Source organism: Oreochromis aureus, linkage group 4, assembly GCF_013358895.1.
Source record: "Oreochromis aureus strain Israel breed Guangdong linkage group 4, ZZ_aureus, whole genome shotgun sequence".
NCBI classification, from domain to species: domain Eukaryota; kingdom Metazoa; phylum Chordata; class Actinopteri; order Cichliformes; family Cichlidae; genus Oreochromis; species Oreochromis aureus.
The window spans coordinates 9,832,761-9,854,324 of NC_052945.1; the positions used below are offsets into that span (position 1 = coordinate 9,832,761).

At 41.4% G+C, this 21,564-nt stretch overlaps 1 protein-coding gene across 1 annotated transcript in view; it reads right to left on the bottom strand.

The window, feature by feature from the left end:
- Nucleotides 1–19,799, bottom strand: part of si:ch211-278a6.1 (SRC kinase signaling inhibitor 1) — a 57,832-nt gene extending 38,033 nt beyond the window's left edge. Inside the window, exons 1-3 of the mRNA XM_039611264.1 lie at nt 19,767–19,799; nt 7,495–7,853; nt 1,112–1,138 (exon numbers count right to left, since the gene is read on the bottom strand). Of these exons, the coding sequence (XP_039467198.1) occupies nt 1,112–1,138; nt 7,495–7,853; nt 19,767–19,782 (402 nt within the window). The 5' untranslated portion in view covers nt 19,783–19,799. The remainder of the gene's footprint in view (nt 1–1,111; nt 1,139–7,494; nt 7,854–19,766) is intronic.
- Between the last annotated feature and the right edge of the window lie 1,765 nt (nt 19,800–21,564).

The following is a 21,564-nucleotide window of genomic DNA, read 5'->3' on the forward strand; positions in this document are numbered from 1 at the left end:
GGATATAGTGAAGGAGGACAGAGGAATGGAGGCAGATGAGGCAAGCATTCGAAGTATTTCTGCAAAAAATCTTTCAGTCTTGTTATTTCATTTCTGAAAAGTCATAATTGGTTCAATCGATTGTTTCAAATGCTATTTTTCTTCCTCAAACACCCCCCAGCTTTGGCACCCCACCTGTATGTCCTGCAGAGTTCAAAATCGTTTACTTGTGTGGCACATTTATGTGACAGACAGAACTCTAAATTCATGTTTTTCAGGATAAAGTAGTTGTGGGAACAGGGGATAAATTGCCTACCCTTCCCCAAGGGTCAGGGCATTTAGCCATTGATATTTAGTGACATTTCCACCTGGTCCAAATGATGCTGAGAGCACAGACTGAGGTCAGACTACAACTCAGACAAGCCCAGGGCTTTTCCCTCACACATATCAATACCTTCTTTAACCTCCTCTATTTAGATAGTACAACTCCCTGCCTACCACTATGATCTATAAAGTCAGAAAGTGATACACACAACCTTGCATGCAAGCCAGCAATTCAGCGTAAGTGATTTATACAGTCAATATCTCTGCCTGTGTATACAACCCATGTTTTTCCTTTATAAACCTGTGGATAAAATACATTTAGCACCTTTAGCCATGACTCAAGCTTCTGTGCTAATGCCAAAGCATTATTTCAGTAATGCTTGAGTAGCACATCTGAAATGCCTTCTTAATGTCTCACTCAGTAATACGTCAGCAGTGTCACATGGCTGCTATCCATTAATGCCAGCTGACAGAGGTATCATAAATCCAGAGAGAATCATCTTCTGCAGATTAAATGGAGCAGGAGAAGTTTAAGCTGTTGCCACCCCCTGACACCTCTGCCACCACACACACACACACACACACACACCCATACAGAGACAAAACTCTCACACACATGCACACACACAGTGCACAGAGAGCCAAGAGATGTCAAGCGAGTTGGATACTGAAGCCAAAGGAGCATGGAGATAGGCTAGTGATGCCTGAGGGTCGAAAGTGATGCCACAGCACAAAGCACACATAGACACATTCAAACGGACAGGAAAAATGACAAACACACAGGGACACTTGAACTAGCAGCACTGACCTTAAAGCTCCAGTAGTTGGGCTGTTGCTGTGAAGTTTCAGGAAGGGAGACAGAGAGAGAATAGTTAGATATTTACGTCTCTGCTTATAGCTTAAGTTAAATATAAACAGAATATTGTACAGAGCAAAGTGAACTAGTTACAAGACAGAGTCACACTGCAGGCCACAAGATGTTTTGCATCTTCCTCCAGAAAGCATCATTTGAACCCATTAATATTACTGACAGCCTCATCTAACAGGGCTCTCTGAAGTATTAAGTGATTGGTGTTAATGCAAGTGGTCACTGTGTTTTGCAAGCACTGGGTTCCAGCGTACCTAAAACAAGATTGCGTTGTTGGCTGTAACTGGTGAAGGTTAGGAAATGAAAAGAGTGAAATCGAATCAAGCAAGCAACCCACTCTGTAGCGGCAACGCTGGCCTCTCTCCCAGACTTCACCACCACAGGCAACCGAGCACTCTGCCTCCCGCTTGCTGTCTCCTGTCTCATCCATTCCCAATCCACCAGCTGCGCTCTTTTCATCAGAACCTCGAAATCTCACCTGCTTATTTTCGCCAGTGCATGCTGTATTTCTCATCTGTCCATTTGCCCTTCCTGCTGCTCTGCCACATACTAAAAGGTGCTCGCATTTTGGCAGAGGTCTCTGGCTTTCTATAAAGCCATAATTACCCCACAGTCAAATCCAGGCCAATCCACTGATGGCTCCAAAATACCTTAAACTGACATGGAAATTAAAAAAAAAAAAGATTGTGCAAAAGTTCATGAATTTTAATTCTAATCCAAACTGTTATTCTTGTTCTTATTCTTATCTGCAGGCAATTTTCAGTCCATTCAGTCCCCGTTCTCCGGAACCCACATTAGTCTCCTGGCAGATGAATTTTTTTCTCTCTTTTTTTTAAAGCGACAAGTTTTGATTTATGATAGCTGGTGGTTTTTCATTACCCGGCTCCCATTCTAATACAGTCTCAACAAAAGCCTAGATTATTTCTGTAAACACGAGAATCAGGGCCAGTGATTACTACCTTATTGCAACCCAAGCTTTCACTTAATGTTCCCTCACTCTTTTTCAGCTCAGGTGTTTCTGTCACTCTATTTCCTTCCGTCTTCTCTTTTTATATCGAGGTGCAACTGTTTGCTTGGCCTTGACACAGAATGAAGTGCTATAATTAAATTAATACAAAGCAGTAAAGTTTCCTGGGCAAGAAGGTGTGCTGAAAACCCCTTTGCAGCTCTTTTTAGTTAGTGTAGAAGGTGTTTTATGGCTCTGATGAAAACAGGAAAGTAAAACTTTAAATGGCTGTTTTGTAGCTACTTTACATGAATGAACAGATAATTATTTTATATTATCAGTTTTGAATTAAACTGTGAATTTTGAACATCACACCAACAAAATAATGCACAAATGCACTAAAAAGACACTAAATGTTTTTTCAAAGTACTCCTAGAGCTATTCTACTAAAATCGAATTATTCTAATGATGAATTATGATTGTTTTTCCCAGGACTTTGCCTTTTTGCATTGCGCTGTGCATCAATAGCACACACGGTGGCTCGATGGTGTAGTGGTTCACACCATCTAACAAGCAAAAGATCCCATCCCAGGAGGAGACAAATCCTTTTGAGGGTGTGACAGGAAGTGCATCCAGCGTAAAAAAAAAATCTGCCAAATCAAACATGCCGAGCTACCCACTGTGGGTCCCTTGTGAATAAAGGAGCAGCTGGAAGCAGCCACATCTACAGCACTCATGGAAATCATGTCTATATGGTTACCTAAAAATAAAAAGTTGCCAGAATAGCAAAAATTTAATTGTTTTTTGTATACAGAAGATACTGTATATACACACAAACAGGCTGGAGAGGGGGGAGCTAAATATCAAAATACGTTTCCATGTTTCCCTGATATCTATGCTACACTGATTGTACACTTCTCTTGAATAATAAAAGTCCATTAAATATTTTTTGGAAGTCTTTTGAGACTTTTGCAACATATTTTAAATCTTGCTTTTCCTGCCGTCTGGCAGGAGGCTTGGGCTGCTGAGGTCCCGGACAAATAGACTCAAGGACAGCTTTTACAACAGGGCAATAGCCCTAATCAGTGCAAACAGCTGACCTGATTGACTACCTCCCTGGACTTTTTGGGCGGGTAACAACAATAACAATAATAATATTTATATTTATAAAAAACAAGGTGCAACAATAATTAATGTGCAATAATAACAGTGTGCAATACACAAACACTTATTCTTCATTTTATTACTAAGTTAAGTTACTGTGATGTGTTGTGATGTATCTAGTGCCGACGTGGGACAGTTTTCCAATTTCATTGTACTATTGTACTATGAATGACTGTACAATTGCAATAAAGATTTATCTTATCTTATCTTATCTTTAAATCAGCATGTAGTTTGGACTTTGGTTTCAGCATTAGTCTTGGGAATGACTGCACCAAACTACCAGAACATCCCAAAAATGGAAAAATATTCATAGCTCAGAATATCTGTGCCATTTGTGTTTTTGTAATGAATGATAGACAACAGCTTTAGAAGGACGCTCTAAAATTATTCAGGTTTCGTGAAGTGGCTGCTGTTTTTGAGTTCATCTTCTTTTTTTTTTACTGTATCTCCACTATATAAACCAAACCTGCTTGGAGCTTACACAGTATACAATACTAAAATGGTTTAATAATCCTGTGATATGGGCCGAATAACAGTAACAAACTAACCACCTAAAAAATGAAACAGCGAAACCTTTAAATCTCACTTAAAGCATTGTGTCCCATTTTGTTATTTTATTCTCCAAGTAATGCTTTGCTAGTGTAGAGCGGAGTTGTTCTAAGTATAATTTTAAATGTGTATGACTGTGCTCACTGGCTCTGAGACAAGTGGGACACAAATTTATATTGTGCTTAATCTCTACCCACGCTTCGTTTTCCCCGTGGTATATAAATTTCTACTAACATGTCAAAGCAGTTACTAGAGAAGATGACTCTTTGGTGTGATGGCGAGTTTGTCCCCTACCCCTCTAATGCCTTATATTGTTGCTGTCCATAAAAAACCACTTATCTTCAAAGTCCACAGGATTAAACTAGCCAATATTGGTGATAATAAAGAGAAAACTCCTTGTGGGTGATTTTAAAAAGTTCTCGTTGTTCACAGGAACACACTGGATTTGTAAATCATCCGGTCAAAAAGCAGACTCTCAGTTAGAGATAGAAGGTCAGTGATAAAGCGGGTCGCTTTTGGGGATATGCCAATACACAATCCTTCAGGACTGGACTTAAACTGACCTTAAATACCTGATCATGAGTCCATCATTTAGTAACTGTAGCCACTGAGTTTTGTCCTTGACAATTTGTCGAACTGACAGGAGCTCAGGGGCAGCACCGGTGCATCATAAATAATTGCTGTTCATTTGTTCCGACAACCTTAATGATTTTATTTTCCCACAAAGCTGAATGACTCTGAGGCTTGGCTTTAATGGTGCAGAAGTGATTTGTGGTCTTGTGTGTCTGTCTCTTCCCAGTGTTTCTCTGTTTGTTGCTTTAATGAGGCTAACTCACACTAAAGTAAACACATTTTTATTGTTCTTTAACCGTTGCTCTGCTCTGACAGCTGCAGATACACTTCACTTGGACTTTGACTTGCAAATATTCTAATGTGAAGGCGAGAGAGAGCAAACTGGAAAGGGCTTATTTCAATGTAGATTATTCTCTTTAGCACTTCTCCATGCAGGCAATAATCACTGCCATTAAAGAACATCTTCTGGGAAGAAATCATATTCAACACCTTAGCCTATACTGTCAGTCGTTATCACTCTAACTCATAATCCCAGATGACAGAGTAACTCTTGACTGTAGCTCTGCTACTTAGCTCAAATCTACACATTGTCATTTTTTAACTTCCACTTGAATTAAATAGGCTGCAAGCCCCACTTAGACCAAATTACTGATAGCTGTTTGAACTCAGGGCTGGAGGGCTAAATGCATTTCTCACTGCAAAGTTAAGACATCTATATATTTACGCATAAGCTTGTGTTTGTGCACTTACTGGGGTTAACCACAGAAATCTAACAGAAGGACGTAGTCTCGCAGAGTGGAGCGCTGCATTACCTGACCTGCATGTAAAACAGGCTGCACTCGCTCCACCCCTCCTCCACCTCTGTCTCTTTCTCATGTCGTCATCCTCTCTGCACCCCCGCCCCCCTCAAATCAACCATTCTTACTCTTTCTCCCTCGATCCTCCTCCAGTCCAGTGTTGTGTCTAAACATCACAGCAGCTTCTCTCTCTCTTAAAAACACACACATTAATCAGCAAATTACTGCTCACTCAAACAGAGACACAAAGGACGCTGTGAACAGCTTATACATCAGCCCCCGTGTAGCCTGCCTTGTGAGCATATGCACGCCGTCTATACAACCACAACAAGCACAACAGGTATGCACTCTAATCCCAGCGAGCACATGCCCTCCCAGAAACACACAAACACACAAACTCTCTACAGCAGCCTCCAGTTTCCAGTCCCATCTCACCTGCAGTGCACCTGTGCCTGTCCACCACTCCAGTCATCCCAGGCTGTTCGTCAGGTACAGTGAATCCTCATCGTGCTTTCGCCTGTCTCTCCCTCCCTGAGCTTCTCTTACCCACCTCCCTCTCTTTCACTCAATCTCCCTCTCTCGCTGTCTCGCTCTACAGTTGCACATGCGGCGGAAACTCTTTATTTAATTCATTACAACACCAGCCGATTAACTCCTTCGCAGATGGGTGGCTGGGTCCTGCTGGTGCTGGCTAATTGAGCAGCGGGCTGCTTCACAGGCTGCTGTGCTCCTCTCCAGCTCCTCCTCCCACCCTCCCTCCTTCCTTGCCGTCCATGCTCTGCAAAACCACAAGATGACAAGAAATCCTGGGCTCTGCTGCTTCCTCCCCTGTGCAGTGAAAATGCCCTGTCACCTATGGATCTGTCCACTCCACAGGCTGACACTTAATTTGAGAAAAACGCCTACCTTGAGCTTATTATTCCCCTGTCTCTTCTGCCTTCATTATTGCACAATTCATCCCTCTCTACACAACCTGACCTTTGCAATGCGATATCCCCACCTACCATACATGGGAGAGGTTACCAAGGCAACTACGGACTCCACCTGCCGTTCACCCACCCTCCCGCTCGCTCGCTCACTCCGTCACTCTCTTTGATTCTTTCCCTTCACCCCTGATGTGCTTTTCTTGTCACATCATTACACTAAATTTACCCGTTTTTAACACAGCAGCTGCACTGGAACACAGAGAGCATGTTTCTGCGTTGTGTGTGTGTGAGACAGAGAGCCGTGAAACTGGTCAAAGCATGAAGCACATTTGGAAAGGGGAAAACAACTGATAAAAAAGCGAGGAGAGTAGAGGAGAAAGATTATTTCGATGTGTCCGCATTATCATATGCGCATTAAGTATTTTATAGTGCGTTTTCCTACACCTTAGCAGAACCCCTGCTCTGGTCTGAACCCCTGCTCTGGTCTGAACCCCTCTTCTGAAGGCGGCACCATGCTGAGTAGCATCCTGTTGCAGCACCTCCAGCTTGGTTCTTTGATCTTTGTTATTTTTTTTAATCAGGGTTTCCAAATTTTGTACTAATTTGAGAGGACATCTCTCATCTTTAATGCTATGTAAAGTTTTGCTACTTCTTCATGAAGTACAACAAAACAAAGCATTTTGTAATGACACCTGTTACACCTACAAAAAACTACCTGATGCACCTCTTTCACATCTTTTCTATCTAGGTCGGTGTCAAACTGTGTGCTCGTTTCACTGTTGATATCATCAGCAAGATGCCTGTTTTTACCATTTAATAATCCATTTGACTCCACCTAAGTAATGAGGCATTCTGTGTGTACAGACAGCATGTTTTTCTGATTTTTTGGTTTTGTTTTTTGGTAATGTCACCCACTGAGAAAACAGTAGTATGTCCTGAATTAAAAGCAGCACCTGCCAAAAAAGCACCATAAATGGAGTAAAACCCTGCGAGCTGGTTCAAGGCAAGCAACCTGAGCTGCGCTACGTCATACAAACGTAACATGACTCACGTCCTGCTGTCGTATATCAATAACACTGTCCCCATTTGATGGTGTATTTATACTTTTCTCTCCCTATAACAAATCAGTGCTGCTGGAGCCCTGCACCCACCTGTTGGCTCCCCTATCGCTCCCAAATTTCTGCGCGTGTGATATTTGTGGGGGAAGAGATGTTCTCTGGGCTAAGATACCAAATTCTAGCTCTGCTGCTGTAATAAATTAGTCATTTCAAGCTTGAATTGTCTTTTGGAAGTATCTCTGGAAATGGCAACAAAGTGAAAAATAGAAACAGTCGCAAGTACATTAACTAATAAATTAATATTAATTACTTGTTCTCTTGCAGATCGCTCTGATGTACCCCTCATGCTGGCGTGGGAGGGTGAGGGTGACGGTGGGTTGTGGTGGGGGCTGTGGTGTGGATGCTGAAGCTGCTGCTGCTGCTGCTGCTGTTGTTGGTACTTGCTCTTCAGGTGATCCATGAAGGCGTCCCTCTTGCGTTCCATGTCAGCTTTGTGCAGGTTGGTCAGGGCCTCCAGGCTCTGCGCAGCACTGACTGTGTGCCGGTGCTCAGACGTATGCACCAGACCAACATTGGAGAAGCGCCGAGCGTTGTTCCCCAGCGTCCGGTATTCCCGTGGATATTCCAGGTCATCTCTTGAGATCATGTGACCGCCAACACGCTCGGGATCTAAGAGACGAGGAAAGGGAGGATAAAGGAAAGGGAGAAAGGGAGGAAAGAAGGGTGGGAAGTATGCAGGAGAGAGGTGAATCAGCACCCACACAAGCATGCAGAAAGATTTTAAGGTGGAGACGTACATACACACAGCAGGCACGCATAGGTGGAAACAAATGAAGCAGAGAAGGAGAGTGGAAATATAAGGTACAGAGGGGACAGGAGAGAGAGCGAGAGCGAGAGAGAAAGAGAGAGAGAAATGGGATGGGATGTTAGACTATTTGCCACCAGGACAGAGCAGTTCCTTGCAGAATTATTGATTTCAAATGCTGAGGGAAGAAAAATGAGAAAAGTAAAATGCTTCTGCGGTACATCAAAGGAAGAAGCTCAAACTGAATTTGTTTTGCTGGATATTCCATTGTGATATGCCTGCTTGTCATCTTAAGTGGCTTTCATTGTTTTCTTGTGGAAACAGTGAAAAACAAACTACTGAAAATTGAGGTGATTGAAAGTCACATGGGAACATGAAGAGAACAGCATTTTCATTTCTCTCACTATTCTTGTCCTTCCTCACCAACTCCTGTCGATCCATCCCATAACCCCGTGAGACATTTTCTCTACATATTCTTACTGTCTCTGCTGAAAGGTACTGATCCGGCTGTCCATTTTTAAGGAGGTGCTTCAAACTGACAGCCCTCGGCCTTTTGTCAGCTCTCTAACTGACAGACAACACAGCCCAAGGTGGAAGGAAAGAAAAGGACAGAAAAGGAGACAGTCGGAAGGAGACAGTACAATTACACACATACACACACACACACACACACACACACACAAATAAATGTGTGACTTGAATCATGAATGAATGAAAGTGCGATAAAGAGCAGAGAACCTTTCAACCAGTAAGTTACCTTGCTTAGGAAAACAGGCCCCAGCGTTGGCTAGAAGAGAAACATGCCAAGGGTTAATATATGTGTTTGTGCACAGATGTGCAACCGAACACACCAGAACACATGACCATCAGAAAAGGGCTATCAAGAAATGATAGCACTTCCTCTGAATTACAATAAGTTAATGCATTATATATGCATTGTGATGTATTCATAAGGGCTCACATATGGCGAAATGGCTTTCTATGAATGCTAATAGTGTCTGATGGTAACCTGCAGAATGGTGAATGACTACAATCATGAATTTTACACAGAAATAATGTTTCCTAAAACTACAACACATTTAAGTCTAACAAAATATTAAACGTCAGCAGGTAGACAAGCATTTTTCTTTTCAACTCGATAATAAAAACTAATATTATTTAAAGTAAAAGCATGAAAAGTGCTGAGGCTTAATAGGGCTGAATGAAGTGCACCATATGTACATTAAATTCTCATCAGCAACATTAGGACGAGCTGAGCAAGTGAGCAGCGGAGGGAGGCTCCTCGGGGCAGAAGCAACAAATGGACTGTTAATGAACGCAGAAGTGACGAGAAAGCCGGCCAGATGGAGGCTCCGACGCTCTCTGGTGGAGAAACCTTAACACAGAAGGAGTCTGTTAAGGGCCGAAGGTCTGTGATCACTCCACGGCAGCTGCAATCAAACCGTGCACTCATTGCGAACCCATTTCTCACTCTCTTCGTTCGCCGAAAGATTCTGCACTTAAGTGTGAACTGCTGTCTCAACACCCCGCCCTAACACCCCACACGTTATGAAGTGCTGATAAACTGAACAGGCAAAAGGCAAAATGGACTGACCTCCGAGCTAATAGCATTAGCATTGAGCTCTCCACTGCACACCAAGGCTGACGGCCATACTCATTTGGCCCCCTCTCAGTTTCCCAGATCTCTGGTTTACACCTCATTAGGCTGGAGCTTATTGTGCATCAGCTAACAAGGACCTGACTCAAGGGCCCCATTACAATGGCTGGCAAAGCTGTGCCTATGTAGTATGGCTTATTATGCAACTGAGTAGCAGCGGTGACAGTGAAAAGCTGAGTACACTAGGCTGCCTATAGACAGGCATAAAACTAAGAAGAGAACGAAACATCAGCAAACATTTATAGTACAGCCAAGAGTTTTATAGAGTCCTATAGACTGACTGTCAAACTTTTCACAGTGAATACCGTCTCAAAAAACATTTGGCTCTTCAAGTGCCATCGTTACGGCCGGCATTAAAATACAGTAGCCCATTTAATTAGATATATAGTATTAGTATTTTTACTTGAAGTTAAGACAACACATGGGAAAACGTTTAAAGGGTAACGAGGGCTAAATCTACAGCAAAATACAAGCACTGGTAGCAAGCCCTTATTAGCTGTTAGCTAAATAATTCAAACCTCTTAACAAAAATAATGCATCAGTGCTGGTTAATGCCTGGAAAAAAACATTTAGGACATTATCACTACACGGTTGTTCTTTAGAATGACGGCGTAAACAACTAAACCGGCCTGTATACGATTTCGTTTCTTTCTCCTGGAAATTAAGTTTAAAAAGTGGGGATAATTTTATAATCCTCCTTTGCTAGGCATGTTTTCATGTCTGATTATCAAGAATCTGTCAGCTACAGAGGAGTTTCCTTAGGCTTATGTATCTCAGGGAAACAAGATGAGTGTAGAAATGTTTCCTATCTTCAAAATGAGTTGTCTTCAACAGATGTCAGATAATTGGAAATTCCTTAATGTCAGGTCTGTATTCAGGCCAATATGCTATGTGGCTGTGCATATGTTTTAGTAGGATTTTATGTCATAGCAGAAGTTAAATGGCTTGCAAACGTCTGCCAAAATGAATGACTCCGTATCTCTTTGTAACACTCGTTTCAAATCCAACCCAAAAACTTTCCGAACTGCAGTTTGTGGATATTCTTTGCAAAGCTGTACACAAAGTCCTCCATCTTAAAAACAGCGGGAGTAAAAGTTGTGTGGGCAGGAGCGTAAGAATAGAAAATGGAAACAGGTTATTCATCTTTACTTTCGTCATTCTCAGCCAATATATTTCCACATAAGCTGGCAGACAATAACCCTGACAGCCAAAACAATCTGTAAAAGCCCACGCAATGGCAGCATCATTTAAACACACATAAAAAGATGGGTTGGGGGAGGATTTCTAGTGTACACTATATAACAAGAAAGCACTTTCTGTCATAAAGTCTGGGTCTGCAGCGCACCAAATTGCAACTACAAAGCGCCTCCGGGAGAAGTTGCAGGATGTTGGTCAGCTAAAAAACAGAGGACTTGAATGACAACAGGAGCCTGCAATGAGAACTGATAAGATCTGTGAGCCCAATGAGGCCTGAGCTGCACTGCCAAGATAGAGGCCACAGTCAAGTGCATTAACCTGTCTAAATAAAAAGAGCCTGCTGCGGCAAGCTCAGAGAGATAACACAAGACAAACAGAGGAGAAGAAATTACAATCCTGGAAAAATAGATACTATAATACGGTCCAAAAAAGCCCAACAAAAAAACAACTTCTAACAACAAATGCAGCCTGATTGCGCAGTCCAACTCCAGTGATATTTCTCCCGGTTTATGCAAAATGCATGAAGTCTGAAACCATCTTCCATCAGTGAAGATTTTTCTACAAATTAAAGATTATGCATAAAAAGATAGAAGTTGCTTAAAAAAAAAAACAGGGCTCATACTAGTCGTTTTTTCCCCCATAATCACCTCATCCTCCTTAACTTTTCTCATCTATCTTTAAATGTAGGCAATTTCAGTTCCTGACGAGGTATTTGCCAAACCACCCACGAAAACTATTAAGAGACATACATGCATAATATTAATCTCTATCACTACAACCAAATTCTGGACTGTATACGAAAACGTGTTTTTACAGCCACCCACTGAAGCTCAGGAAGAGAACTTGCTACTCATCATATGCAAAGACATATGGTATGGAGAATCAGGAGAAGGGGTTTGGATTCGCTTTTTGCCGGATTTGGAAGAGGCAGCCTGTGCAGCTTTATATTTTAGGGATGTTAAACATGTGGGTCAGAGCGAGCAGGGGGTGTATGAGAAGCTTTAAGTCACACAGCATGATAAGAGAGCTGCAAGGTGCAAATAATCAGAGCTCCGGATTCTTTATTAGCTAAATCTAATTTCACAGGCACTTCAAAACACTTGAGTCTGTACATAGTGTGCCATATGCAGGTGCAATTTAAGGCTTCTGAATAAGCATTATTTGAATAAACATTCTCTTGACATAAAAAAACATGGTGCTTGCAGTTAAACACAGTATAATGGAGATGCAGTGGCTTCCTAATTATAGATAAATGTGGAGGATTTCTCCGTTAATCAATAATAATTTGGTCTGCACAATGTCAGAAAAAAATGAACATTTCTTTTATCATTTCCAACAGTTAAAGGTGATATCTTTAGTTTTCGAGACTACTCTGGTAAAACACTAAAGAAGCTGAAATGCTATCATCTAGCTAAACAAGTTAATCAGTAACTAACTGATGGATTGCTTGTCTACTTATTTAGGTGGCAGTAAGAAACAGGAGGACAGAAAGCTTTTTTTCCTATCTGTGAAATAGTTAAAGTATGAAGTATTTTCTAAGTTACTTTGTGTCTGAAAACTCTGGCACATACAGTACATGCTTTTTTCTAGTGTTTTTGAATAGTCTCGACTGTGCATTGTCAGACAGCAAGAAGCAGAAGTGGCAAGAGGGAATAAATTAACGAGTAAGTGTAACAATAGCTAAGAAAAACTCAATCATCTCTCCTAATTGGCCCTCTGGCCCTGTTGCTGCTATCAAAAATATTTTTTATAAGTGAAACTTCTTTTGATTGCTTTCTTTTTGGATTTTTGAATTAAGTTTATTTATTTTTATAACTCAATCTCCTCCCTATGCAGACGGTTGGGAAAACAAGGCGAGCTCTTCCCTGTAAATGCAATCTAATTTACTGCTAGCAAGGCAAAGCTCTTTGTGGAATGCCGGCTGCAGCAGGACAGACTAGTTGATTATTAAACCTGAGAAAAAGTGGGGAAGATGTAAAATTAAGCAGAAGTAGGTAAAAAACTGCAAATTGCAAATCCGGCTCGTCTGTTGAAGCTAAAGGCAAAAGGAAATTTGCAAAGCCTAAAGCTGTTAGCAATTTTAACTCGGTGCACTCCAGTGGGAACACTTAAAACAAACAACCAGAAGGAAAGAAGGGCATGTCAGGATTAACTATAACCTCATGAAAACCCAACAATCAGGACATTATAAACCCTGCAGGTCACAACTCAAGAAAGAGGCTATATCTCCATAATGAATAAGCCGTAAAAAGAGTACTGTGAGCTGCATTATCAAAGATTAAACAAGGGTGGTTAAAAGTCAGGTAAGGTTAAGATGAGGTAAAAGGCAGTCGCTACTGATTTTCCAACTGCAACAAGTGACTCGTGTGACAGTGATTGCAAGCCGTCACACATCTTGAAATTTACAGTAGCGGATATAAAGGCAACCATTTGAGTTTCATTGAATATGGCGCCAAAAAATGACTATGAACTTGTAAAAATAACCCCCCTTCTCTCTTGTCTTGCTCTCTCACTGCTTGCGTCTGCTATACACTTAAAGCAATCAGGCTCCAGGTTAAAACACACACACATATATAACCCAGCAGGCATGTGCTATTCAGTTTTTTCTCTCCATTAAGGTAATCTCTGAAAGCTCAGAGGCACTGCTGTGCCAGGAGAGGAGAGTTAAAAGGGGTGAAAATGACGGCTGGGCAGAGAGAGCAAGCCATCAGGAGAAGGCCAGCCTGCCTGTCTGAGCTGCTGGATGGAATAACAGGCCAAGGCAATCATAAGGCTCCAGACAGCCTCACATATACAGTAAGTGACCGAGACAACTGTAATCTGTTGCTCCTCACAAAGCGATGGGGGGGACGGCCTCTTGATCATTAAAACATGTACTATACAAAGCAACACGCCCATCTTTTCACCTTTTGCCCTCCTCAGTCTATCTATTATCTGTGCCTCTCTCCCACCCACAAACCCGGCAGCCTCTAACTTTGTTTCCGTGGCAAACTTGGGAATACTACAGAGGCAGCCAAGCTAAAATTGCAGCAGTAACGTGGATCCAGCAAAACACCTGTTAATACACAAAGGCACACAATCGAGCAATTAGAGCACGCTACGGCTCCTCTGAAACATCTGTAGCTGCAAACGACAAATGTGTGTGTACTCAACTGGAGGATGAATGCGAGAGATGGAATATAAGTGTGACAAAGACATTCTGGAAGGGGAGGAGAGACCTGGGGAGAAACAGGTGGTGGTAGCTAGCGTATTGCATCTCTTTGTTTCACTTATCGTTCTGGTAAAAGCTGGCTGGTTTTTTTTTCTTTCAGTCCAGCAGCAGGTGAGAAAGCCTCTTAATTACAGCCTGTTGTCGAACCCGGTCAGGCAGCATGGTATTGCCACTGGGTGTGAGGAAGACACTCCAAACACACTACATTACATCAGTGCTGCTACATTTACCTCACTGGGGAGCTCTACAATAGGTTGCCAGATGGAGACAGGCAGGCGTGTTAGAGTTAAGAGAGAGCTGATGAAAAATACGTTCGGCGAGAGACACTTCAAAGAGCTGGAACCTAACCTCGAATCTCAACAGTGTTTTAGCTCATTTACAACAGCCAAACAAATTCACAACAACAATTTTAAGTCAATCCACCACACAGTATGTCTGGTTGCAGTTACAAAGTATGATTTAAAGTGTGTACATCGCCAAAATCCAAACTTATCCTTATAGGCCATAGAGAGACACATTGGGAAAAGTTTTTCTCGTTCCTATCAAACCAGAGTGCGATTAGAAAATTACATATTTTAATTCCAGTGAATCAAATCTGTAAATTAAGGAGTAAATAGCAACCCTGTACCAATAAGTCCAGGAAACACGGACTGTGATTGAACCTGTTATAAAAATCCCCGGCTGCACTGCTGCCAAATGAAGCAAAAGGAATCCTACAACCATTTTAGTCACAGCAGTATGAGGCCGCCTCTTCACTGAATGTGCCACGCTCAGTAACCTTCGAAGGGTCCAAACCACCGGACAGGAGATAGAGATACATATTAAAACTAACAGAGAAATGAAATTGATAATATTATGGTGACAACTGATGCTTGGGGTTTAGAGACACTACATCTCGAGTAGAACACTAGAAAAAAAAACAATAAAAAACCAAAGAGGACATTATACACTCTCAGTATGAATGACAGAGATGCCCGAGTCATCATAACATCTCAAACAGGCTGCTGCTGACAATACAACCTCTGGCAGGGCGATGTAATAAGATTGGCCCGTTGCCACATCTACAGTGTATAAACACTGGCCACAATCAGCCACACACACATAGCACAGCTTGGCACAAACTAGTAGATGGTGTAGAAATCTGCAGACCACCTTTTAAAGTATCTGCATGGGTCCATGCTGTAAATGATGATGCATTATTATAGCTAATCAGATTCCTCATTGATCGCTGTTGCAAATGTGTCTTCCTGACTGATCCTTCCCACATGGAGATTAGAGTACAGTTTCAGTAACAGAGGGGTAACTGTGGACTCCAGTTGAAACGCTAAAATCCAGGTCTATTTTTTTTTCTACTGATTTCAAGGAGGAGTGTTAATGTATAACCACAATGACCTGATTCTACTGTATGCAGAGCAAACAACAGCAATCGTGTGGCCCACATCTGGTTTGGTAGATAAGGACCTGTATACACTTTTCTCTCTCTTACTACACTCTCTAAGTGGCACCTGAACAGTTAAGGCAAAAACTCCATTTGGTATTTATCCCTAAAAAATAGCATGATGCAATACACTGCTGAGCCTTTGAGTCAAGTGATGAAAGGAGCAACAAAACAAAGCATAAAAAACAGCATCACCTGTGGCATTATCCAACTGTTTTTTCTTGTTTTCATTAGACGAATGCAGTACACTGAACTTTGAAACAATGGACGTCACTGCATGCGGAATACTGAATTTCCTTTCAGGGATTTAAAACAATTAGCTTATTTTCCACAGCTGCATTTTCCTTTTCTTAAATTGATAACTGGGTGCCAATATAGTTTACCGACTAGTAGCAGGTGACCCATATGCTAAAAGGCTATAATGCAGTTGCCTGGGTATGAATCGGCCTCAAAGACAGTCACTGCAAGTCTTCCCCTGGTCTTTCTCATGTTCTTCTCTTTGCTGTTCTATCACAATACAAGCCAAAACGTCTCAACTTTAAGAAACCAGGTTCTAGGTTTGAACCCACCGAACCCCACCTTCAGGCCTTTTTCTGTGGAGTTTGCGTGTTTTCTTATTGCATGCACTGATTCAAGTGGAGTCCAAAGAAAGGTCCTCACATTAGGTCCACTCCGCGTGCCTAAATTGGCTTCAGGGGCAGTAGCGAGCATGAAATGTTGTCTGTCTCTTTACATTAGCCCTGTGATGGACTGGTGATCTCTCACCCTATGGCATCTGGGATAGGCTCCAGTCCTGCTGCGATCCTGAACTGGATAAGCAGCTAAGAACATGGAAGGAAATAAAAATGGAAATGAAAAACCTCGACATATAGTGGCATAATAAATCATGCCCTGAAAAAAGTAAAAATACCTGAAATATCCCCTTTTTAGATGTGAACAGCCACCAAACAAAAACATATAGGATGGAGCTTTTTACAAGTTAATGTGATTGTAGAGAAATAAAACTATTTCCGGAGAGAGAAAGGGGACAAAGGCAGATCCAGGATTAAAAAAAAAAAATCCAAAATTTTCCTGAGGGTTTCAACATGACTGTTTATCTTGCAAACAGGCCAACTCTGGCAAAGGCAAATGGATGACAACACTCATCCAATCAGGATCTGCCAGCTGTCCTCTTATCTTGCTCTCATATCAATAAATAAATCTCTCTAAGAACACACATGAACCATACTGAAAGCACTGTCACTTGAAAAAAAGAGGCGCTCCCACTAAAAGCATTCAAGCTGCTGCATTGCACGACCATGTCTGAAGGACAGGGGGAGCCATAGTTAAAAATTAGAAAGCGGGAACCGAAACGCTGCAAGAGGTCGCAGATAACAAAGGAAGCACCATAATGGCTGACAATAACTCTATCTTAAATTGCTTAGGTCTAATGGGTCATTATCTGCCCCACAGGCCCTGTTTTATTAACAGCAGGACACACCTGCACACACACAGTCACATATCCACATATCCAGATGCTTGCTAGAGTTTATAATGCAGCACACCCTAACTATAACATGACTGATGATGTGAAATCTGGTCGAGTAGCTGAGGCAGCAATGAAAATCTGAGGATATAAAAGGAAGATTTAAGAAGCCTTCACTATCTGTGCTGATAACCTGATTGTTTACATATTCATAAGATGAGCAGGGTTATAATGACAGAGGGGGCAACACGGGATGAGAGCAGTCCTAAGAGAGCTATAAACCTTTTTACAGCTGTGCTTCTATGTGTTCCCGTATTATGCTCCTACTTTAGACAATGCCGACTGTAAAAAGCTATTAAAACATACATAAAGACCACTATAATCATGGTATATATAATAATGAAGCAAATAACTGGTGTAATAACTAAGAATGACCACCCAACCCTACTGCTCTACAGAGCTCCTGCACATCATTTTCCTCTGATCTCAACTTTCATATTCTCCTGGCATCCTGGATGTAAAAATAAGCTATTTTTGCCTGCACATTAGGGCCAAGAACTTAATGTGATGTCTGAGTGGTAGTTCTGTCAGCTTCTCTCCCTGCTGCCAGCGGCCAAAACAATCTATTATTCCAGCGTTAAAGGAGAACGCCACCCATATTACTCGTAAAAGTCTTTTCAAATGTCTGTGGGAGTACCACTGAAAAACACAGAGGGGTCTAAACCCTATAACTTAAACAGATCTGAGGCTGAGAAGCTAAAAAGGCTATGTAAGCTTCTTTTAGTATTAACATTAACAGATCAAACTGTTGGTGGTCTAGTTGCACGATAGGTAGCGTTCTGCTGCATCAATTTTGATGTATTTTTCCCCTCCTTCGTGGCAATATAGGAGGGGAATGCTGGTGTGCACTCTTATGTAAATACACCTTTGTAATCTCTGAGGGCCACCCACAAGCACAATTATAGGAAGTAGTGTTAGAAGCACGTACATTTTTAGAAATAGATTCAAGCAGAAGAAGTGAATTTCTTGTTATAGTACAGACTGATGGTTCATTAAGTTTGCTTTGGACAGGTCAGCATGCTTTCCTGTTTCTTTGCTCCACAGGCTGGCAGCATCAGGCTGATTTCAAAACATCCATCTGCAGGTATGTCAACAGTCTCTGTAAGACACCCGAGGTGTCAAACTGAATCTCGGTAAAAGTGAGAGATGTGGAACGGCTCTTCAAAGATACCGCAAGAACCAGCTTTCAACTTCTAAAATGCTCCTTTGGGTAAAACCAGCAGGTACACAATGAAAAGAGTTGTGAAATAAAAGACGACTAACATAAAAATGCTTGTACATGATGGAAGTGTTGAGGGTATTCTTTCCTCGGGCAAGAAATCATTCTTCTTCTCTGCAGTGATCAGACAGGATGAATAATATTAAATTAAATAAATTACCAGATTGTTGAGAGCTCTTAAAAGGTAACAAAGAAAATGCATGCTGAGGTGACAAAGACAAAGCAATTTATACCATGATATTGTTTGAATAGAGCTAAAATACCTTCTCCAGTAACAATGAGTGTGATCTTTTAATGACTAACAGTTGACTACAACCCTAAAGACCTTATTAATGTATTTACACTGAATAAACGCTAACAAATGACGCATTCCACTGCTAAAGAAACACAGCACTGCATAGGCAAGCAGGGTAACTGCAAACACTTACTACTGTTTCTTCTTGTTGTTATTGTATCTAATTAAACAGTCGGCCCCAAAATAACATCATTAATAAGATTATGCCTATTCTAATATCAATTTACTGGAATGAAAGCCAAAACCTAATTTGTGACGCTGAGGCTGTGTGTCTAAGTTTTCCAAATGATCATGTAATGATGTGTAATTTACACTAAATCTTGTCACCGCAGCTCTGGTGAGGTTATTTATTTTTATAGGGCAGGATTACTGAGCCGGTTCTGACATGTAGTTGCCGTCACCCCTCCCAGCAGACCTGCTGCCAAGCCTCTTGTAGTATTAGCATTTTCATTCCAGACAGAGCCAACAGGCTAACCTAACGAGCAATCTCCCACAGGAACACATCTGTTGTCAGATTAGTTAGGCTCTGGCCATGGGTCATCAATCAAAGTGGTGGATTACATTATGTACTGGAATTCATTCATTACTTACATCAGCTGATTAAATGGTTTGCATGAAGAGATGTAGAAAGACCAACAGAGAGATGCCCGAAAATTGAGGGGGGGGGGGAGGTAAAGCAGCAGCTCCACAAATCAAACAGGATTAAATGTGAGTATAGTGAAACTGAGAAAAATGTGAATTGCCACCGAAACAAACGCATGCCTTGCTGCCTTTCAGTCGGCAACATTATCATTTGTAAATGTCAATGTGCTCAATTTTATAACAAATCTATTTGCTATTCTTCATTTTTCTCAAACGGCACACATGAAAATGTAGCGTACTTTCTGACACAGTGGCGTTATGTAATGCAGATTTGCTCAAATAAGTCCTTTGTCTTAAATTTAGGTGTAAAAACGTGAATATTTTGTTATTTCCTAATACATAACAGTGTATAACAGGTTTTGTTATTTCTTGTTTATTTAAGACAGGTGGTCTAATAAAATTGTCACTGGCACTCTTATGGGAATAAGAAGCTGTAGGGCCTCGTGTTGGCACCAAGTGAAGCCAAAAAGATCAATGATGAGGCCCTCACAGCCTAAGAATAAGCTAGACCTTTACCACAGTCATCTTTGTCTCTGCTAAAGTGTTTTCTGGCTCCTAGATAGAAGCTACAATTAGCCTTTCATGTCTTCTACCTGGAGGGGCAGGCATGCAGTCACAGTCACAGAATTGCTGATTTCCTTCAAATCGTGACAATAAACAGAAGCAATTTTCCTCTTTGACGGGAATTATCCTGACAGTTTAATTGGAATGCCGCTGCCAGAATTCTTTAATTAGAAGAACAAAACACACACACAACTTACCTACAAGAAAGTGGAAAAGAAATATAAAGGATCAATCAAAACAACCAGTCATTAGCCGTGATGAGTTTGACAGCGACTGTCACTGCAGATCGGTTACCTTGGCAACAGGTCAGCTGTTCTGCAAAGCCATCAGCAGTTAGCTAACCCCCAAACACACACGCACACACATACATTTGTCCAACAAGCATATGGTTAAAGGTTGCACAAGCATTATGGTGTGAGACGTAGCCAGCGACAGATGTGGCACAAGCAGGGTAGCGGAGATTACAAGTTGCTGAGACAACAAGGCACATGAATCTGTGTTATGATACGGATCATCATGTGTCACAGTACAAACTGCTCTCTGTCAACTGGCATCAGAGAGAAGACAAATAGAAAATCAGAAGATAGGAGGTAGGAGGTGGGTGTTCCTCCAGATGTCTGGTAGGAAATGGCTTTTACTTTTAAAGGGCTAAGTTAAAGAAAAAGAAAAAAAATTAAACGCCTCTTTCATCTTCAAATCACGTTTTCAAGTCATCTGCTTTTGTGTTAACAAAACCCCTCATCTATTAGGACAGTCAGATCAGAAAACGCACATGCTGAAAGAGTGTCACAAACACAAAGACGCCATGTGCATTTGAAGTCAAGCGAAAACTGTGACACAGATCAGAAAGGAATTCCCATATCTAGGATTTCAGCTTATTTAGCGGGGCTTTGTCATGTCTGCTGTGAGCCCAGTACTAGAGGGGGGAGATGAACGGCACACAGCAGTCCCTAGTGGGGTGTCAGAGTAATTGCTTATTTTTAACCAGTCCCCAGGGGACATCACAACGTGGGCAGCGGAGAAGCTCGACGAAACACTCCAAAACAGCAGCTCCACCTGCTCCTCCATATCTCCGTTGTCTGCCTCTTTGTCTTCATCACAAAGGTCAGAACAACAAATGCAACCTGGCAGGCTGAACTTTACCATTTACTTCAGTATGTGTCCCTCGGTAGTGTCAAAAGCCAAGCACAGAAAATAGAAAGTATATTAGAGACACTGTCACAGTATAACTGGGAATTATGGTCAATAAAATGTTTGCCATTTTGTGTTTATGGCAGGGTTTGTCGATGTAATGAAATGACTTCACTGTACAGTGTACGTGAAGGAGAAACTAAAACTCAAAGATCCCCAGGCGTACATTTATTTTTAAGTTCACTACCTAAAGAAACAGTGTGCCCAAGCACTGTGCAGGCTTTTACACAGGTGACGATAAAATTAATTTTTATATGTTACTGTTCTTTATATTATATGGTATGATTATACCGTCTGTCAGTACTGATGATGCTTCCAGAAAAATTTTAAAAAGCATGGTTTTAGTGAATTTTATCTTTATTTTTTAGCTGTACAGAAGAGATTGTTTTCCAGAATTTCTTTTTTTTCTTGAGAAAAAAAGGCATGACCTGATTTCAAGTGTTTTTTGCTCCAATAATCCAGAGAATCAGAGCAGCTTGCTTAGAGGGCATCTGAAAGACATTTCATCTAGTAAATAAGTGCATCCTCTGTAGCTGGTATTGCTTCTGTTCAATGTAACTTATAGTATTATGCTTTAATAGTAGGATGCTGCATTCTCTAGATAATGCACCATTATTTCATGTCGCTGTGCTTTCC